The sequence below is a fragment of the Pinus tabuliformis genome, chromosome 9 (genome assembly GCF_031772625.1).
Source record: "Pinus tabuliformis cultivar Carrire ecotype Pingquan chromosome 9, CPIR1, whole genome shotgun sequence".
In the NCBI taxonomy this organism is placed as follows: Eukaryota; Viridiplantae; Streptophyta; class Pinopsida; order Pinales; family Pinaceae; genus Pinus; species Pinus tabuliformis.
In genome coordinates, this window is record NC_142307.1 from 286142268 (window position 1) to 286157290 (window position 15023).

The 15023-nt window shown below is 41.9% G+C and overlaps 1 protein-coding gene across 6 annotated transcripts in view; it reads left to right on the forward strand.

Annotated features, from left to right (window-relative positions):
* Positions 1–15023, forward strand: part of LOC149148291 (biotin synthase, mitochondrial-like) — a 328434-nt gene that overhangs the window by 24534 nt on the left and 288877 nt on the right. For 3 of the 6 annotated variants that reach the window (XM_089446024.1, XM_089446027.1, XM_089446026.1), the window contains exons 1-2: positions 649–1183; positions 8284–8390. In XM_089446024.1, the coding sequence (XP_089302150.1) occupies positions 953–1183; positions 8284–8390 (338 nt within the window). In that variant the 5' untranslated portion in view covers positions 649–952. Of the gene's footprint in view, positions 1–648; positions 1184–8283; positions 8391–15023 lie in introns of those variants that run through there. The other 3 variants (XM_089446025.1, XM_089446029.1, XM_089446028.1) reach the window with 3 other exon arrangements.

The following is a 15023-nucleotide window of genomic DNA, read 5'->3' on the forward strand; positions in this document are numbered from 1 at the left end:
TTCTTTTAGTAGACTCATTGATATTTGGGCCTTCTCCCTTGAAGTGTATGTCTTAAAGCTATGTGCTTTTTTGACACCAATTACCCACGCTTCTGCTTTTGAACCCCCCTCTTGACCCGTAAACTCTGGTAATTTGGATTTTTGGACTTCTTTCATAATATCAAGGGTTGTTTGTCCATCTTTGGCATTGAATTGAGAACAATGTTTTTAAAACCGGAACCGGTGACCGGACCGGTCCACCTAATGAACCGGTTTACCGACCGGAACCGGTCTAACCGGGACTGGTAATTTTTTAATCAAGCTTTTATTGGTGAAGGGTTAATTTTTTGTAAGAACATCGCTCTTGAAGGGCAAAATTTTAAACATAACGTTTCTTGACGGGGAGCATAAAAACCCAAAACGTCAAAAAAAAATTGTATGACGAGCAAAAGGAAATCCAAATTCCAACCCTGCTCCTTAGTTTAATATATGAAATTATTTGCATAGCGCACGAGGCTGCTGGTTCTTCACAAAATGTAAAATGCAAGGACAGTAAATACATCTTTATTATTTATATAAACATTTTGGTAGCTGAGAAATCCAACGCCTAGACAGCTACACTTCACGAAGGGAGACAATATTAAGTTGTATCTCGTAAACAATAATATAATGTAATGATTTGGTAGCAATCGGTGGGGGCAAGGAGAGAATTTGTTAAGCTCGCTATGTTAGCCCAGAAAATGGAACTAGGCCCATTTCACGTATTTACTACTTTCGGTCATTAGCCAGGTATCGTCGTGCCGTGCATAAGGTACGGAGTTATTTTAATCTGCAACGCGATTATCGTTGTCTGACTGAGTGACCGAGAAATTTCAGGGGTGCTGTATGATTTGAAGTTGAACCTCGGGTCAGTAATCCCTGTGCTTCGGAGGTGAAGAGATCGAGCCTCAGCACAGCCGGCATTGTGGCACAAATGGCCCTGATGAAGGCATTTCTGAGGTTCCGTCCGATTTCATCATCTCTGTGTCGCCATACATCCACAGTGTCCTGTGCTGATTCCGCTGCTTCTGAAATAAATAATTTGTCATCACTAGCGAGCGCCGAGGCAGAAAAGGCCGTCAGAAACGGTCCCAGAAATGACTGGACAAAACCAGAAATTCAGGTCGTGTACGACTCTCCTATCATGGACCTTCTCTTCCACGGAGTAAGTATTTTTGTTTGGTTGTCTGTAGTTGTATGGTTTAAGTTTTAATTGTTAATTTTAGCTACTTGGAGAAACATGTCTCAAGATTTGAGGTCGCGCGGTTTTAAATTTTCAGATTAGATGTGAGGTTTGAGGGTATTATATTCTGCCAAACTCCCCAGGGTTTACACCCAGTTCCGCTCTTCTTAAATGCCATTCCGGTAAACAGACGACAGTTAGAATAGAACCCTAATGGATGGCTTCATACTATGTCAATGTCACTATAGAATTAAGATGCCATTTGCATTTTTCCTTTTTAAATTCAATTTGAAGCATTACAGCTGGCCTGAAGAGGCGGGACACAGCAAGGGGTAAAGAAAAATGATCTTCAGGCGCACTGAGCACAAGCCCATCGGTTCAGCTAAAACGCAGTAACGCGGTAAAATCACAGATCAAGTGGTTGGAGACAAATACCCACTTTGACATACATAGGAGGAGAGAAATTTGAACATTGCAACTCTTCCATGCGAGAGTAGTGATTTGACAATTTGGTCATGGGGCAATCCCATCAATCCTTTGGCATTCTAAATTTTCTTAACAAAATTAAAATAATCTAAGAATCCATGTCGCTGATACTCTATTGACGTGACACATTCTTACTCCATTTTCCTCCCACGATCTTCATGCTAAGGAAGATGGTGTAGTTGTCCAATTTTGTTGGGGAACAAACGATTTCAGTTGTGCCCTATAGCAGTAGAATTTGGAACAACGGAAAGTGGCTTCACAAGCTACGTGCAGAAGACTGGAGATTTGAACCCACAAAGCCTGATTGAGGTCTGAATAAATTTTCGTTATACTAAGAAAGCTGAGGCACAGATTCGGAGTAGTTATAATAAGAAAATGTTGGGATTGATACTTGTTGGTGAAGATAAACCCAGGTTTGTATGGGGCTAAGCCACTTATGCATAAAACACATTTAATCAACGTTAGCCTAGAATTTACGCTAAATGAATTTTATTTTATTTTTACCTAAATATTTGTGATCTCGCTATGTTTTTTTGTTCGAGTCTAATTTCCTTGACTGCTTGTACATCTCTCAAGAGTCATATTACATAGCTTCTTATATACAGAGGGTGCTTTATTACGCCGTAAGGCGTTCCCTCTGAAATCAACTCTCCTCTTATCTTATCTGGCTTATTACCAACCGTTTGATTTGATGTTAGACGATTAAAATGTTTACCACTGTTAATAAAAAATATAATTATAACTGAAACAATAACCGTTTAAACTTCATCTTTTTCCTCTACCAGAGAACCTGAAAGGTAGGCTCACGTTGCAGAGTTCTTTTTCTTCGACCAGTGAACCTGAAAGGTAAACAGCCATGGCTCGTGTTGCAGAGTTCTTTTTCTCGACCAGCGAACCTGAAAGGTAAACGACCATGGCTTGCGTTGCAGAGTTCTTTTTCTTCGACCGGCGAACCTGAAAGGTAAACGGCCCTGGCTTGCATTGCAGAATGAAGGTAGACCGTTTTTGCATTGCAGAATGAAGGTAGACGACCATGGCTTGCAACCGGCTTGCGTTGCAGAATGAAGGTTGATGACCATGGCATAAAACCTCCTCTCATTTGCATTCCTGTCTGGCAAGTTTCCTACTTGTCATTGTCTAGCAAGTTTCCTGCTTGTCTCTACACGAGAAGGTTTCATGTTCAGGAAATGTCTCATTAAGGTCCTCCACCATGGTATTCCGTTAGCTTAGTTGGCATTTTCCTGCCCTCATCTCATGTCGATTCCCCATTTTCCCTTTTAGCATAGAAAACAAAACAGTCAGTTCCATATTTGGTTCCGTTGTAATGAGTTTCTATTTTGTGGCAAGATCCTTAGATCTCTGGCCTGGTTACTGACAGGCAGATTAGAGATTTCTGGCAGGGATTTGTAGTCGGTTATTAGAAGGTTTGTGGCGTTCAAGTTTTGTTGGATCACTAAGATTCTGGCAGTTTGGTGGTTTTGGTAAAATTGTGGCTGGACCTGTGATAGGCAAAGGCCGGTAGTAGACATTTTCAGCGTAGACTGAAGGGAAACTTGTAAGGGATGAAGATGAAGCAGCTGCAGCAGCCATGCCACCTCCACCTCCACCTCCACCATCCAGTAGCAGTGCTCGAGGTCCGAGTCTTGTTCCTTTGCTGTCGCCACCTCCATCTACACCCTCACGTGGAGGTTCTAGTTCTGGTCGTCGGTCTGTGCGGGAGACTCCTAGAAGACCACCACGACCTGCTTATACTCCTGGAGACTCTCGTGGCAAGGGCCACTTGTAGATTTACAGTTTACTTGTCTTTTTTAGTTTCTATTAGACTTTAGTTTTCATAACTGTTGAGTTTTTAGTCCTTGACTCTTGACTCTTGACTCTTTCATATCATAATGATATTTTTTGTAAACAATATATCACTGTGACAATGAAAATTTGAAGTTTGAAGTTGGGCCTTGGCAATTATAACTCATTGGTAATGATGTGAATTATGAATATGATGCTTCGTGAAAGACTAAAGTTGTTTCATTTCATTTCATTATTCATGTTTCATTTTATAAATTTATAACATTTCATATCATGTTAACAGTTAGAAGTTAGGACTTAGAAATATCTTAAATATTACTTCTTGTAATGGTTAAACTTAGCTTACAAGTACAACTTTGGTGATCAATGATGATAAATGTTATTGAATTTTCAATTTTGAAAGCTTGAAGTTGAAACTTTAAGATTGAATTTGATGAGTCATGATTCATGAGACTCAATATGTTGCAGTTGTAATATGTATTTTACTAACTTGTGGACATGGTTGATGACGATTATAATTTCTAGATGATTGATGTGATATGGTTCAATGATCAATCTATGTTTTTTATGTCTAATTCATCATTCTACATGTTTTTGTTGACATATATGTATCAAAAATTAAAAAATATAAAAATATATATATATATATATATATATTTTTAAAAAATTGCTCCAGGATTTGCTCCCAAACCGGGAGCTTCTGAAAATGGTCGCTCCCGCTCCCGTTTTCGCTCCTGCTCCCCGCTCCCGCTCCCAAGCAACATGGGCCGACTCTGGCCAGTGGCCTTGTCAACAGGTTCTCATGGTTCGACCTACCACCCTATCCTTATTCAGTGCTTCTGCTGGTATTCGATCTCCTTGCATGTGCTCGAACACCTTGTGGCAACTTATTTCCCATGGTTGGTCTCTACCTCACATGTCTACGACCTACTAACCATGCTAGTGGTTGACCCAACAAACTCCTACACAAGCCTAATCTGCGACTACTAGCTGCTATGGCATTGTGTATTGGCTCTAGCCTTGGCCCCCTTGCCCACATCTAGCACTACTCTCAACCGCTGTTGAGCGATAGTTTTCTTTGCCAACACTCTCGTGAACCCTGTCGACTTCTACCTGCATGGTTTTTATGCAGGTTGCTTGGCTTTACCTAGTGCCCACTCATCACAATACCTTGCAATGTCACTCATTTGTCAAACAATTGTGGGTTTACTTGACCACAAACCCGTGGCTGTTACCTGTGCCCTCGCGACCTTGCTTAGCAGGTGGCCCTTGTACCCTTTTGACATCGTTGCCTCTACTATTATTGCTCGCGGTTGTGACTCCATGGTTGTTGCCTTGCCCTTTAGTCCTGTCGCGGCTTTGATATCATCCCCATCTTTGCCACTTATCGAATTCTCTGTTGCTTGTGCTGTTGCGGCCTGTCTGGCAACTTTTCACCCCAATGGCTCAACTGGTTTGTACTATGCTTGCGTGTTCACCTTGTTGCCAACTTCTCCATAAGTCATTTGTCAATTTCTCATCAACAAGTTCATGGGGTATAATTGACTCATCGTTGTCATCCATCACCACATATGTTCCCAACATAGGTTCATATACCTCAGGATACAAAGGTACATTATTTAGTTGTTGCAGGTTTTCAACATCATGTAACATTTTATTCTCACAAAACAATCTAACCATGTAATTTGGCGCAACAAGGATATCATCATATGACTAGTCCATTTGAATCAGAATGTTACCTCCTACATTAGCTTCCCGCTTCTTGGACAGTAACATACCTCATTTTGGAGGACAGTCAATAACAACCATGTCCATGGTTAAGATTCAATTTGGATAATCTAGTAACTGGACTTCAAGGTATTTAATGACCTTACGTACTTGCACTTCATGTGAGTCCACAGGCTGTACATTCCTATATGGCTTAAAATTTTTTAGTCCTAATTCTTTCATCACCTTGAGAGTTGTGACATTTGTCGAGGCTCTTGAATCTACACACAATTGCGAAGTAATAAGCCATTTACAAGTAATGAAATGCAAAAGGGTGGGGGTTCACCAGTGTTAATCATACATAGATATAACTGTCGGTTAAATTCAATAGGTCAAGACTCAATAGAACCACCTAAACCCAGAATGTACAGATGATTTCTTCCTATCCAAGCATGCAGATCAGTTCTGTTAGTGTTACTAGAATCTTCACCTTTGCTAATTCACTTCGGAGGCAAAAATTTGAATTATGGAGGATCGCAGGATCTTGGTGGATTGTGGCAGTGACTTGTTGAGTATCATTTGGTAGATTAGGCTTTGTCTGTCAGTTGTTCAGTGCTTTACCTTTCCTGACATAGGTTTTGGGGATCTCAGCAACCATGGCTGCAGCTTTAGACTGTACCTTATCAACATTTGATGCAGCAATTTGGCTTCCAAGGAGAGCCATACTGGTAGGCTACATATTACTCCTTCATGCATCAAAATGTTCAGGATTTAAAGGAATTTATTTATGTTGATACACCACTTTACCATTGGAAACTTGGAATATCTATGGGCTACAATTGGCCTCTGTCATGGACAACATATTTAATGAATCTTCTGGTTGTTTGGGGAATTTTTTTGGCTGATTTTGGGCAAACAAGTGCATTGGTTGTGCAAAAACTGTGTAGCTTTCTTCACTATGTGGCACTTTGCATGCTCTGCGGTAGTTGCTTGAAGAAGAGTAATCCATGAAATTGTTGCCAAACATGGGCACAGGAACTCGGGGTCGCTCAAGCTTCTTTTCAGGCCGAAAAGGCCTTCTTGTAGGGGACTGTTTATTTTGAAATGGTCTCTGATTTGCGGGAACAACTTGCTGATTTTGTAAATTTTTGTCTAATCTGGCCATTTTATTACTCAGATCCTGCAACAAATCATCAAAACTTGCAAGCACTTCATTATTTTCAGCGCCCATCTCTTATTTTGGGTTCTTGGAATGTTCTTTCCTGTGGATCAAATAATCTGGAGGAATGAGCTTGGACTTTTTTGGCCGCCAGAAGTGTTTTCTGGATCTCAAGAGCAGCATCTAAAGCGTCATCTAGATGTTTGAACCACTGGACTGTTATTTCCATATTTCTGAAAAGCACTTTCTTGCAAAGTTGCACTTCTTGGAACTTATCCAATATCAGCGTATTCCATAACCCTTCTCCTCTTCTCTTACTACAGTGTGGTTCTGGACCTATCTTTTACTGTCCGTTTTGCTTCTTGGTGCTTCATTGACTGAAAGAGTTTTACAGCATAAGTGCTAGCTCCTTGTTCTGCTTGTTCACTTCTGATGGAGTGTACATCCTGTGCTTTTGATCTCTGCTCACTCTCCTCCAGGTTCTTCATGACGTCCACCCTCAAGCTAGGAGTGAAGGTGTCTTTCAGTTCCAAAGTTTGATCCTTTCTCTTTCAACGTTTGGTCTACAAAATTGAATGTATAGACAACTTTCTCTTCTTTTGCAGAGGTGTTACTTCAATCACTTTATGTTTGGATGTGCATTCTGGACTGTTTTGTATTATGTAAGATTCCATCTAAAAGTGCAAGCAGAACATCGCTTCCCTTTTCCTTCTATCTTGCTCTGTGAATAAAGTTATATAGCCTGCTTTTGGATCCAAACAACCCTAATGGATAGTTCAAGTCTAGAACTTGTTGCCTGCGTATGTCATTCTAAGAATGCGTGTAAAAGTCTGATTCTTTTAACTGGGTCTCTTGTTATATATTCATATTTCCATATTTTTGAGAAAACACTGCTTCTTGGAAAGTTCTTCTTCGTGGAACTTATCCAATATCGATCTCTTCTGCATACTGGGTCTCTTGTTATATATTCCTATTTCTATATTTTTGAGAAAACACTGCTTCTTGGAAAGTTTTTCTTCATGGAACTTATCCAATATTGGTCTCTTCTGCATACTGGGTCTCTTGTTATATATTCCTATTTCCATATTTTTGAGAAAACACTGCTTCTTGGAAAGTTTTTCTTCGTGGAACTTATCCAATATCGGTCTCTTCTGCATTCTTTGTCTAACTGCTGTGATTTGAAAGCTGCTTTGTGCCATTGTGGATACCAGATACCAAGGCTCAATTGATCCCTAATGTGTCATGAGGTGTCAAACTTATATTGACTATAGATGTTTCTGTGCTGTTTCCTCTTCACTGCATCTAACTTAATGTGGATATTTGACTCGGTAGCATTATTTTTCACATCTTGCTGGCTTTATTCCTCTTGGCATATGTTCACGTTACTATGTTCACTTATATCTTTGACATAGTGGCTGACATTTCATTTGGGAACAACTTAAATATCCCTTATTCGCTGTAGTATTTGGGCATCTTTACCATGTGGTTATGGCTTATTGAAATTTGAAACATGTCACATTAGCATTTGTTTTTCAGGTTGGTTGCATCATCATGGATCTCTGAGATTCCAAATTTGGTGCTTGCATCTTACCTGAAGGATCAAATTTGATTGAAAGACCATTCTTTGTTATGAACTTGTTATAGAACATTCTAAACTGCTGCTTAGAAGTAGATATGTTTACGCTGTATGTATCTGTTCTTATTTCTCATTAAAAGGGTGCCACTACACGGTCCTACAATTATATGTGTTTGGGAGGTTAGAAAGCATACTCAAACCAAGGCTAAAATTTGGTTTTCCGGCTCTCAAGCTTTATACCATTGCACTGGTCAATATGTTGTTTAGAGTTAGATGATCAGTGTGTTTCTTATGTAGAAGTTAGATAATCATGTTTTTCTTTTCTAGTGGTGATAATTTCTACATGTGCAGGCAAAAGAGGCAGGCAGCACACGTTTCTGCATGGGTGTTGCATGGCGGGATACCGTGGGTAGGAAGACAAACTTCAATCAAATTCTTGACTATGTGAAAGAAATCAGGTTTACTTCAAAACCCAAGAATATGTGTACGCTTTGTATTAAATCATATATTGAGCCATGAAGTGGGCGGGATACCGTGGGTAGGAAGACAAACTTCAATCAAATTCTTGACTATGTGAAAGAAATCAGGTTTACTTCAAAACCCAAGAATATGTGTACGCTTTGTATTAAATCATATATTGAGCCATGAAGTGTTAATTGTTATATTTATCGAGTCATTAATTTTATGGGGGGTTGATCTGGCATGTTTTGATTGGGTTGATTTATGCGTGGTCATTGCTGGTGAGTGATGTTGTTTTCTCTGTTGTTTCACATAGAAGACATTCTTCTCATAAGTTAAATGGAAAAAGATGCCAAACATGCGGGGATTATATTCAGTTTTGTTTGTGAATCTACTTTAGAGGAAGGGAGTTATTTGGAAAAATTGGATGTTAAGACTGGCAGGGCGATTTAAAATAACATTTGACTTAAGGGTTTGTTGGTCCAAGTGTTTCAAACATCTGTGATATATCAGGATGCACTCTATTAAACAATATTGTCCCTTGGAAAAATTGTGATTTTTTGAAAAGTGAGATTTTGAATATATTGTGATACATCCAAAAAAAATCACGATATATTGCCAGAAATTTGTTGGAATTTCTAAGTTTGACACGTTAGAAACCCTTCATGTACTTTACTGATTTATTCCTACCTGCTTGTTCTGTTAATTAACAAGTTATTTACCATGTAAATACTAGAAATAAATACAAGTACATGCTCAACACATTACAGATCATCAACTGAAGGAAATAGAAACAAGCACACAAGTGACACCGTTGTTTTTCGACTAATGTCCCCGGAAAAACATAATGCAGGAAAACTGGTGTAGCTATCTGAGGGTTTGATTTATTAAGCAGTTTCAGAATACAATCTGGGTGCCAAATTCGGCGTACCCAACAGAGAAAAATCTCGGCAGTAGCACCTCTCTACTCGGTCGCAGATATTCCGGTTGAAACCCCAGATAAACACTCCGGCGGCTCCATAGCTCCAATCTGCCACACGAAACCCCAACGTCAGCGTCTAGGGACTGCATTGGCTATTCACGGCAGTTCTGACTTTTGCCCTCTGCGTCAGCTTTCCCGGCAGTTCCGGTTGTTCCCGGCCGTTCTGACTTCTGCCCTCTGCGTCAGCTTTCCCGGCAGTTGCGGCTGTTCTGGCACAAGACTGGCTAACCCCGACTATTTCTGCGTCCCTCTCTCCAGCTACTGCGCTGATCCTTCCGGTGCTATCTCTGCCTCTCTGTTTTTGTATTCACTGCCCCTCAGCTCCAACTCTGATCACTCTTTCAACTTTCTCAGCAAACCTAGCGGCAGAAAGTCGAAATCTTGATCTCTTGGTGTGTTCTCCAAGTGACCCTCAAGCCTCCTCTTATACTTTTCTCGTTGACAATTCAACGACCGAGATTAAGTCCCCAATTGACAACTAAGATTATATCTGGCTTGATCCATGCGTTGGACCATTCTAACACAGTTTTATATTAATTCACATTAATATTTTAATTTCGCTAAGTTTAGACTTAGGGACTCCATTAAAAATATTAATTATTCTAATATCTCCCAAACTGTTTAGAATCTGCCCAAACACTTTCTGCTTATTGGAGATCCCATGTGCCTTAGCCTCTCCACCAATTTTCGTGGCTAGAGCACATCCAATGCTACCCCAAACCAACACTCCCTCTTAGCGAGGACTGTGCTCTAGTAATACTCGTCACTGAGCATCACTCTGATCATCCGACATTGGTCCTTGTGCTGATGCTAGGCCTGCTGCCCAACATCCTCTGCATTGCTGCATCCTGTACTGCTACCCATGGCCCTGCCACTGCCACTACTGCATCCGTATTGCAACTCCCTCTGCATCCGTGCTGCTGCCCATGGCCCTGCCACTACCACTGTTGCATCTGCACTGCAACCCCTCTCATCATGCTGCATCGTGCTACCCATAGCACTACCACTGCTAACTGCTGCACTGCAACTTAGTTATTGAGAAGTAAGTAACTGATCTCCCAATTCTGACATCTCTGTCAGGCTAGAGATACGCTCGATGCTGAAACTCCCTTTGTCACTGACAAGTGCTCCCTCTCTGACCTCTATGCCGCTGCAACAACTCCCTGCATCTCACACTGTTGCACACCTCTCTGTGCCATCCTGCACTGGTGCAACACTCCCTGCATTTCGCACTGTTGCACACCTCTCTGTGCCATCCTGCATTGGTGCAACACTCCCGTGCTTCGTGCACTGTTGCAGCCTGCTAACCTTGCGCTGTCTTGGGAATTCTGCACTGTAGCTTCCTCTGTCGCTCCATCCGCATTCGTCTCTACTGACATCGCCAGTACTACTACTCCTCTTCGGGGCTCCCGTAGCAAGGTCTAATCCAAGAGGCTGGGTACCTTGAGGATCCTGCCCCTCATCGCCTGTAGTCCGCCTGACTACAACTCGATGTCTCCCCACTTCCGCTCAAGTGGCATGTGTTCACTCATGGCACAATCATCGTCTGTCTCCACTTCCTTCTCTGCCCTTGCTGGCGCAGCCTTGGTCTCGGAGGCCTCTACCTTGCTCTCCTTCCTCGGACACTGGGTCGCGTAATGACCCAGCTCCCCATAGTGGAAGCATTTGACCTTGGAAAGGTCCTTCTTCTTTTGTTTCTCCTGCTTTCCCTCAAATGCTAGGGCAACATCCTCCTCCTCCTCCTTGATTTTGATCCCCTTGTGCTGCTTCCCGCCTTGCTCAACTTTCTGATCTCTTCTTGGCGAAGAGTAGCTCACATTTCCTCCCAATCTGGAAGGGTCGCCCTACCCAGTATGCTCTGGACAAACATCTCCCAGTCTTCTGAGACTGCGTTCAGGGCTGTTTTCACCAACAATTTTGGATCCGTTGTTTTCCCTATAGAAGTCAGCTGATATTGGATCTCCTTCAATCGACCGAGGAATGGGTCAATCTGTTCTCCCTTTTGCATCTAGTATGATTGCAATTGATTTTCTAGTAGCATCTTCCTTTGCACGGAAGTATGCTGGTACAATTTATTTAGGCCCTCCCACATCTCATTTGTCGTGTCCTTCTTGGCAATATGTGGTACTACATGGTCCTTGACCCTGTTAAGAATGATGCTCTTGGCCTTCGCAATGCCTCCTCGTACTTGTCGTTATCAGCTCGGTCAACTGGGATTGCTATCGTCCTCAAGGCAAAGTGCTTCACACGATTTCTGTCTAGAATGAATAGGATTCTGGACTTCTAGACTACGAAGTTTGAGGCTCCATCCAGTCTGTCCTGGTCTCTTATCCTGTTCACCGTCATCTCGCTACTCCTCTACTTTCCTCTTGGAAGTTCTTGGTGTGACTCCCTCTGAGTCTCGATTTCCCTCCTGGAAATCCTTTTGCCAATGTCGAGATGCCCCCACTCTGATCATTTGTGCAGCTACACCATTGATCCAGATTTCTTGGCTAGAATCCCTCGGTAGCAACTCCCTCCTCCTTCGCCTTGCCCTGTTAGGTACTGTTTTGACTACAGTACCCCACCAGCTCCACTTTGCAACTTACCCACAGCCTCCTAAACCCCAGCAAACTAAAGGTTAGAGCTCCTAAGCTCTGCGTAATCTCAGCATCGACAAGTAATCTTCATGAGCCAACTGTGTTAGCCCTCATGGCCTCTGCGTGAGCCTGTCTTTGCCTCCCTCAACCTCTGCGCAACCTCTTCTTGGCTCAATCTTGATGATGCAGGCATTGCATCACCCCTTCCTTGCTGCTACTCTGCTAGGAATAACTTTTGTCACTCAGGACAGCTGTTTTCTGCTGCTGTTGCTCTTGCTCGGCTAATGTCCTCAGTTCTCCTGTGATCTGCAACCACGCTCTGATACCATGTTGGAATTTTTAAGTTTGACACGTTAGAAACCCTTCATAAACTTTATTGAATTATTCCTACCTACTTGTTCTGTTAATTAACAAGTTATTTACCATGTAAATACTGGAAATAAATACAAGTACATGCTCAACATATTACAGATCATCAATTGAAGGAAATAGAAACAAGCACACAAGTGACACCATTGTTTTTGGACTAATGTACATGGAAAAACCCAATGCGGGGAAACCGGTGCAACTATCTGAGGGTTTGATTTATTAAGCAGTTTCAGAATACAATATGGGTGCCAAATTTGGCTTACCCAGCAGAGAAAAATCTCGGCAGTAGCACCTCTCTACTCGGAAGTAGATATTCTGGCTGAAACCCTGGATAAACGCTTCGACAGCTCCACAACTCCATTCTGCCCCACGAAACCCCAACGTCAGCCTTTAGGGACTGTGTCAGCCTCTCTCGGCAGTTCCGACTGTTCCCAACAGTTTCGCCTTCTGCCTTCTGTGTCAACTTTCCCGGTTGTTCCGACTATTTCGGCACAAGACTGGCTAACCCTAGCTATTTCTGTGTCCCTCTCTCCAGCTACTGCGGTGATCCTCCCGGTGCTATCTCTGCCTCTCTGCTTCTGTATTCACTGCCCCTTAGCTGCAACTTTTATCACTCTCAACTTTCTCAGCAAAGCCAACCCCATAAAGTCGAAATCTTGATTTCTTGGTGTGTTCTCCAAGTGACCCTCAAGCCTCCTCTTATACTTTTCTCGTTGACAATTCAACGACCGAGATTAAGTCCCTAATCAACGGCTAAGATTAGATCTGGCTTGATCCATGACTTTTGGACCATTCTAACACAATTTTATATTAATTCACATTAATATTTTAATTTCCCTGAGTTTAGACTTAGGGACTCCATCAAAAATATTGATTATTTTAATATCTCCCAAACTGTTTAGAATCTGCCCAAACCCTTTCTGGGTATTGGAGATCTCATGTACCTTAGCTTCTCCACCAATTTTCGTGGCTAGAGCACATCCGATGCTACCCCAAATCAGCAAAATTGGCAGGTCAATGGAAAAAATCGCTGGGTCTACTACAGGTTGCAAATAAAGTCCAATTTTTTGATTCATTTTGAGAAGTGGAAGCAGAGGATTGAGAACAAAAGAGAAATTCACCATCTTCAATCAATCCAAGGAGGGGAAACTGAGTGTTATCATTGTTGTTAACAGATTTATTGTGGTTTGGGGATTGATTCCCATCTATTGTGGGGAATTAATGGAAACTATGCAAAATGGCTTAGAGTTTACCAGAGGAAACTTAAAGGTTTTGCCTTCAACCCACCCTGCAAAGGGGGTTACTGTAACATGTGAAAGTTTCTGAATCTAACATATCAGAAACACCTACTGCAATATCTGGTTTACTATCTCCTACTTGTTCTTTACGTTAACAAGTTATTTAATAACATAAACATCGAAGTAAACACAATTGCAACCTTCACAAATATATAGATCAACAACTGAAATAAACTGAGACAACACAAGGGACACTGTTATTTTTGGACAATCGTTCTCGAAAAAACCCAATGCGGGAAAACCGGTGCAATATATAGAGGGTTTTATTATTAAGCAGATTATGAATACAACTAGGATGTTAGAAATGGCTCACCCTTCATAGAATTTCCTTGGTAGTAGAACATCTCTCCGGAGACGGATATTCCGGCAAATCAGTAGTCGGATGAACAACCCCACAGTGACTCTGACTGTTCCTTGTGGTGGACAACGAAAGCTGGTCCAAGCACTCCTTTGGAACTGCGTCACGATCTCTAGAACTGTGTCACCCTTTCTCGGCTAATCTACTCTCAGTCTGCCCCAGAGAACCTCCTCAGTGCAACCTCCTCAGCCCAGCGTCAGCGTCTACAGCCTCTGCGCTGTCTGCGGCAACCTCTATGACTTTCTACGTCAGCTTCTGCGTCTGCCTCAGCAGCTTTTGCGTCCTCTGCGCTGGCCTCCTTAGCCTCTGCGTCAGCCCTCCTAGGCTTTGCGTTGACTCCTCCGACTCTTTGTTGCCTCTCTGATATGTATTCTTTGGCCTCCTGCCGAATTGCCCCTCACTGCGATTGATCACTTGTTCGATTTCCTTAGCAAACCTTGCCCCATAAAATCGAACTGACTGATCTCACTTGGTGTCTTGGTGTGTCTCCAACTGACCCTCAAGCCTCCTCTTATACTTTTCCTGTTGATGATACAACGATCGAGATTAAGTCCCTAATCAACGACTAAGATTAGATCTGGCTTGATCCTCGTTATTTAAAACTTTCTCACCCATATTATATTAATACACATTAATATTTTAATTTTCCTAAGTTTAGACTTAGGAGCCCATTAAAAATATTAATTATTTTAATATCTCTTCATCCGGGTGGAATTTCTCCGAACGATTTCTGGGTCTTGGAGATCTCATGTGCCTTAGCCTCTCCACCAATTTTCATGGCTAGAGCACATCCGATGCTACGGAGAATCAACGTAACATACCTGACCCCTTAACTTTGATTAACGCTGTGGGGTATGCAGACTTGGTCACCTTAAGGAAGTGAGGTTATTAGATTTCCTTTTTCTGCAATCACCTTGAAACTTATTTCTAAGACTACAATTGTATTCTGCTTGTCGGGGGTTTACCGACAATATAAATTTTACCCAAAACTGAGCCTTGGTCAAGAAGTTATGCCCATTGAAAGATTTGCCCCTCCTAGGGCCCAC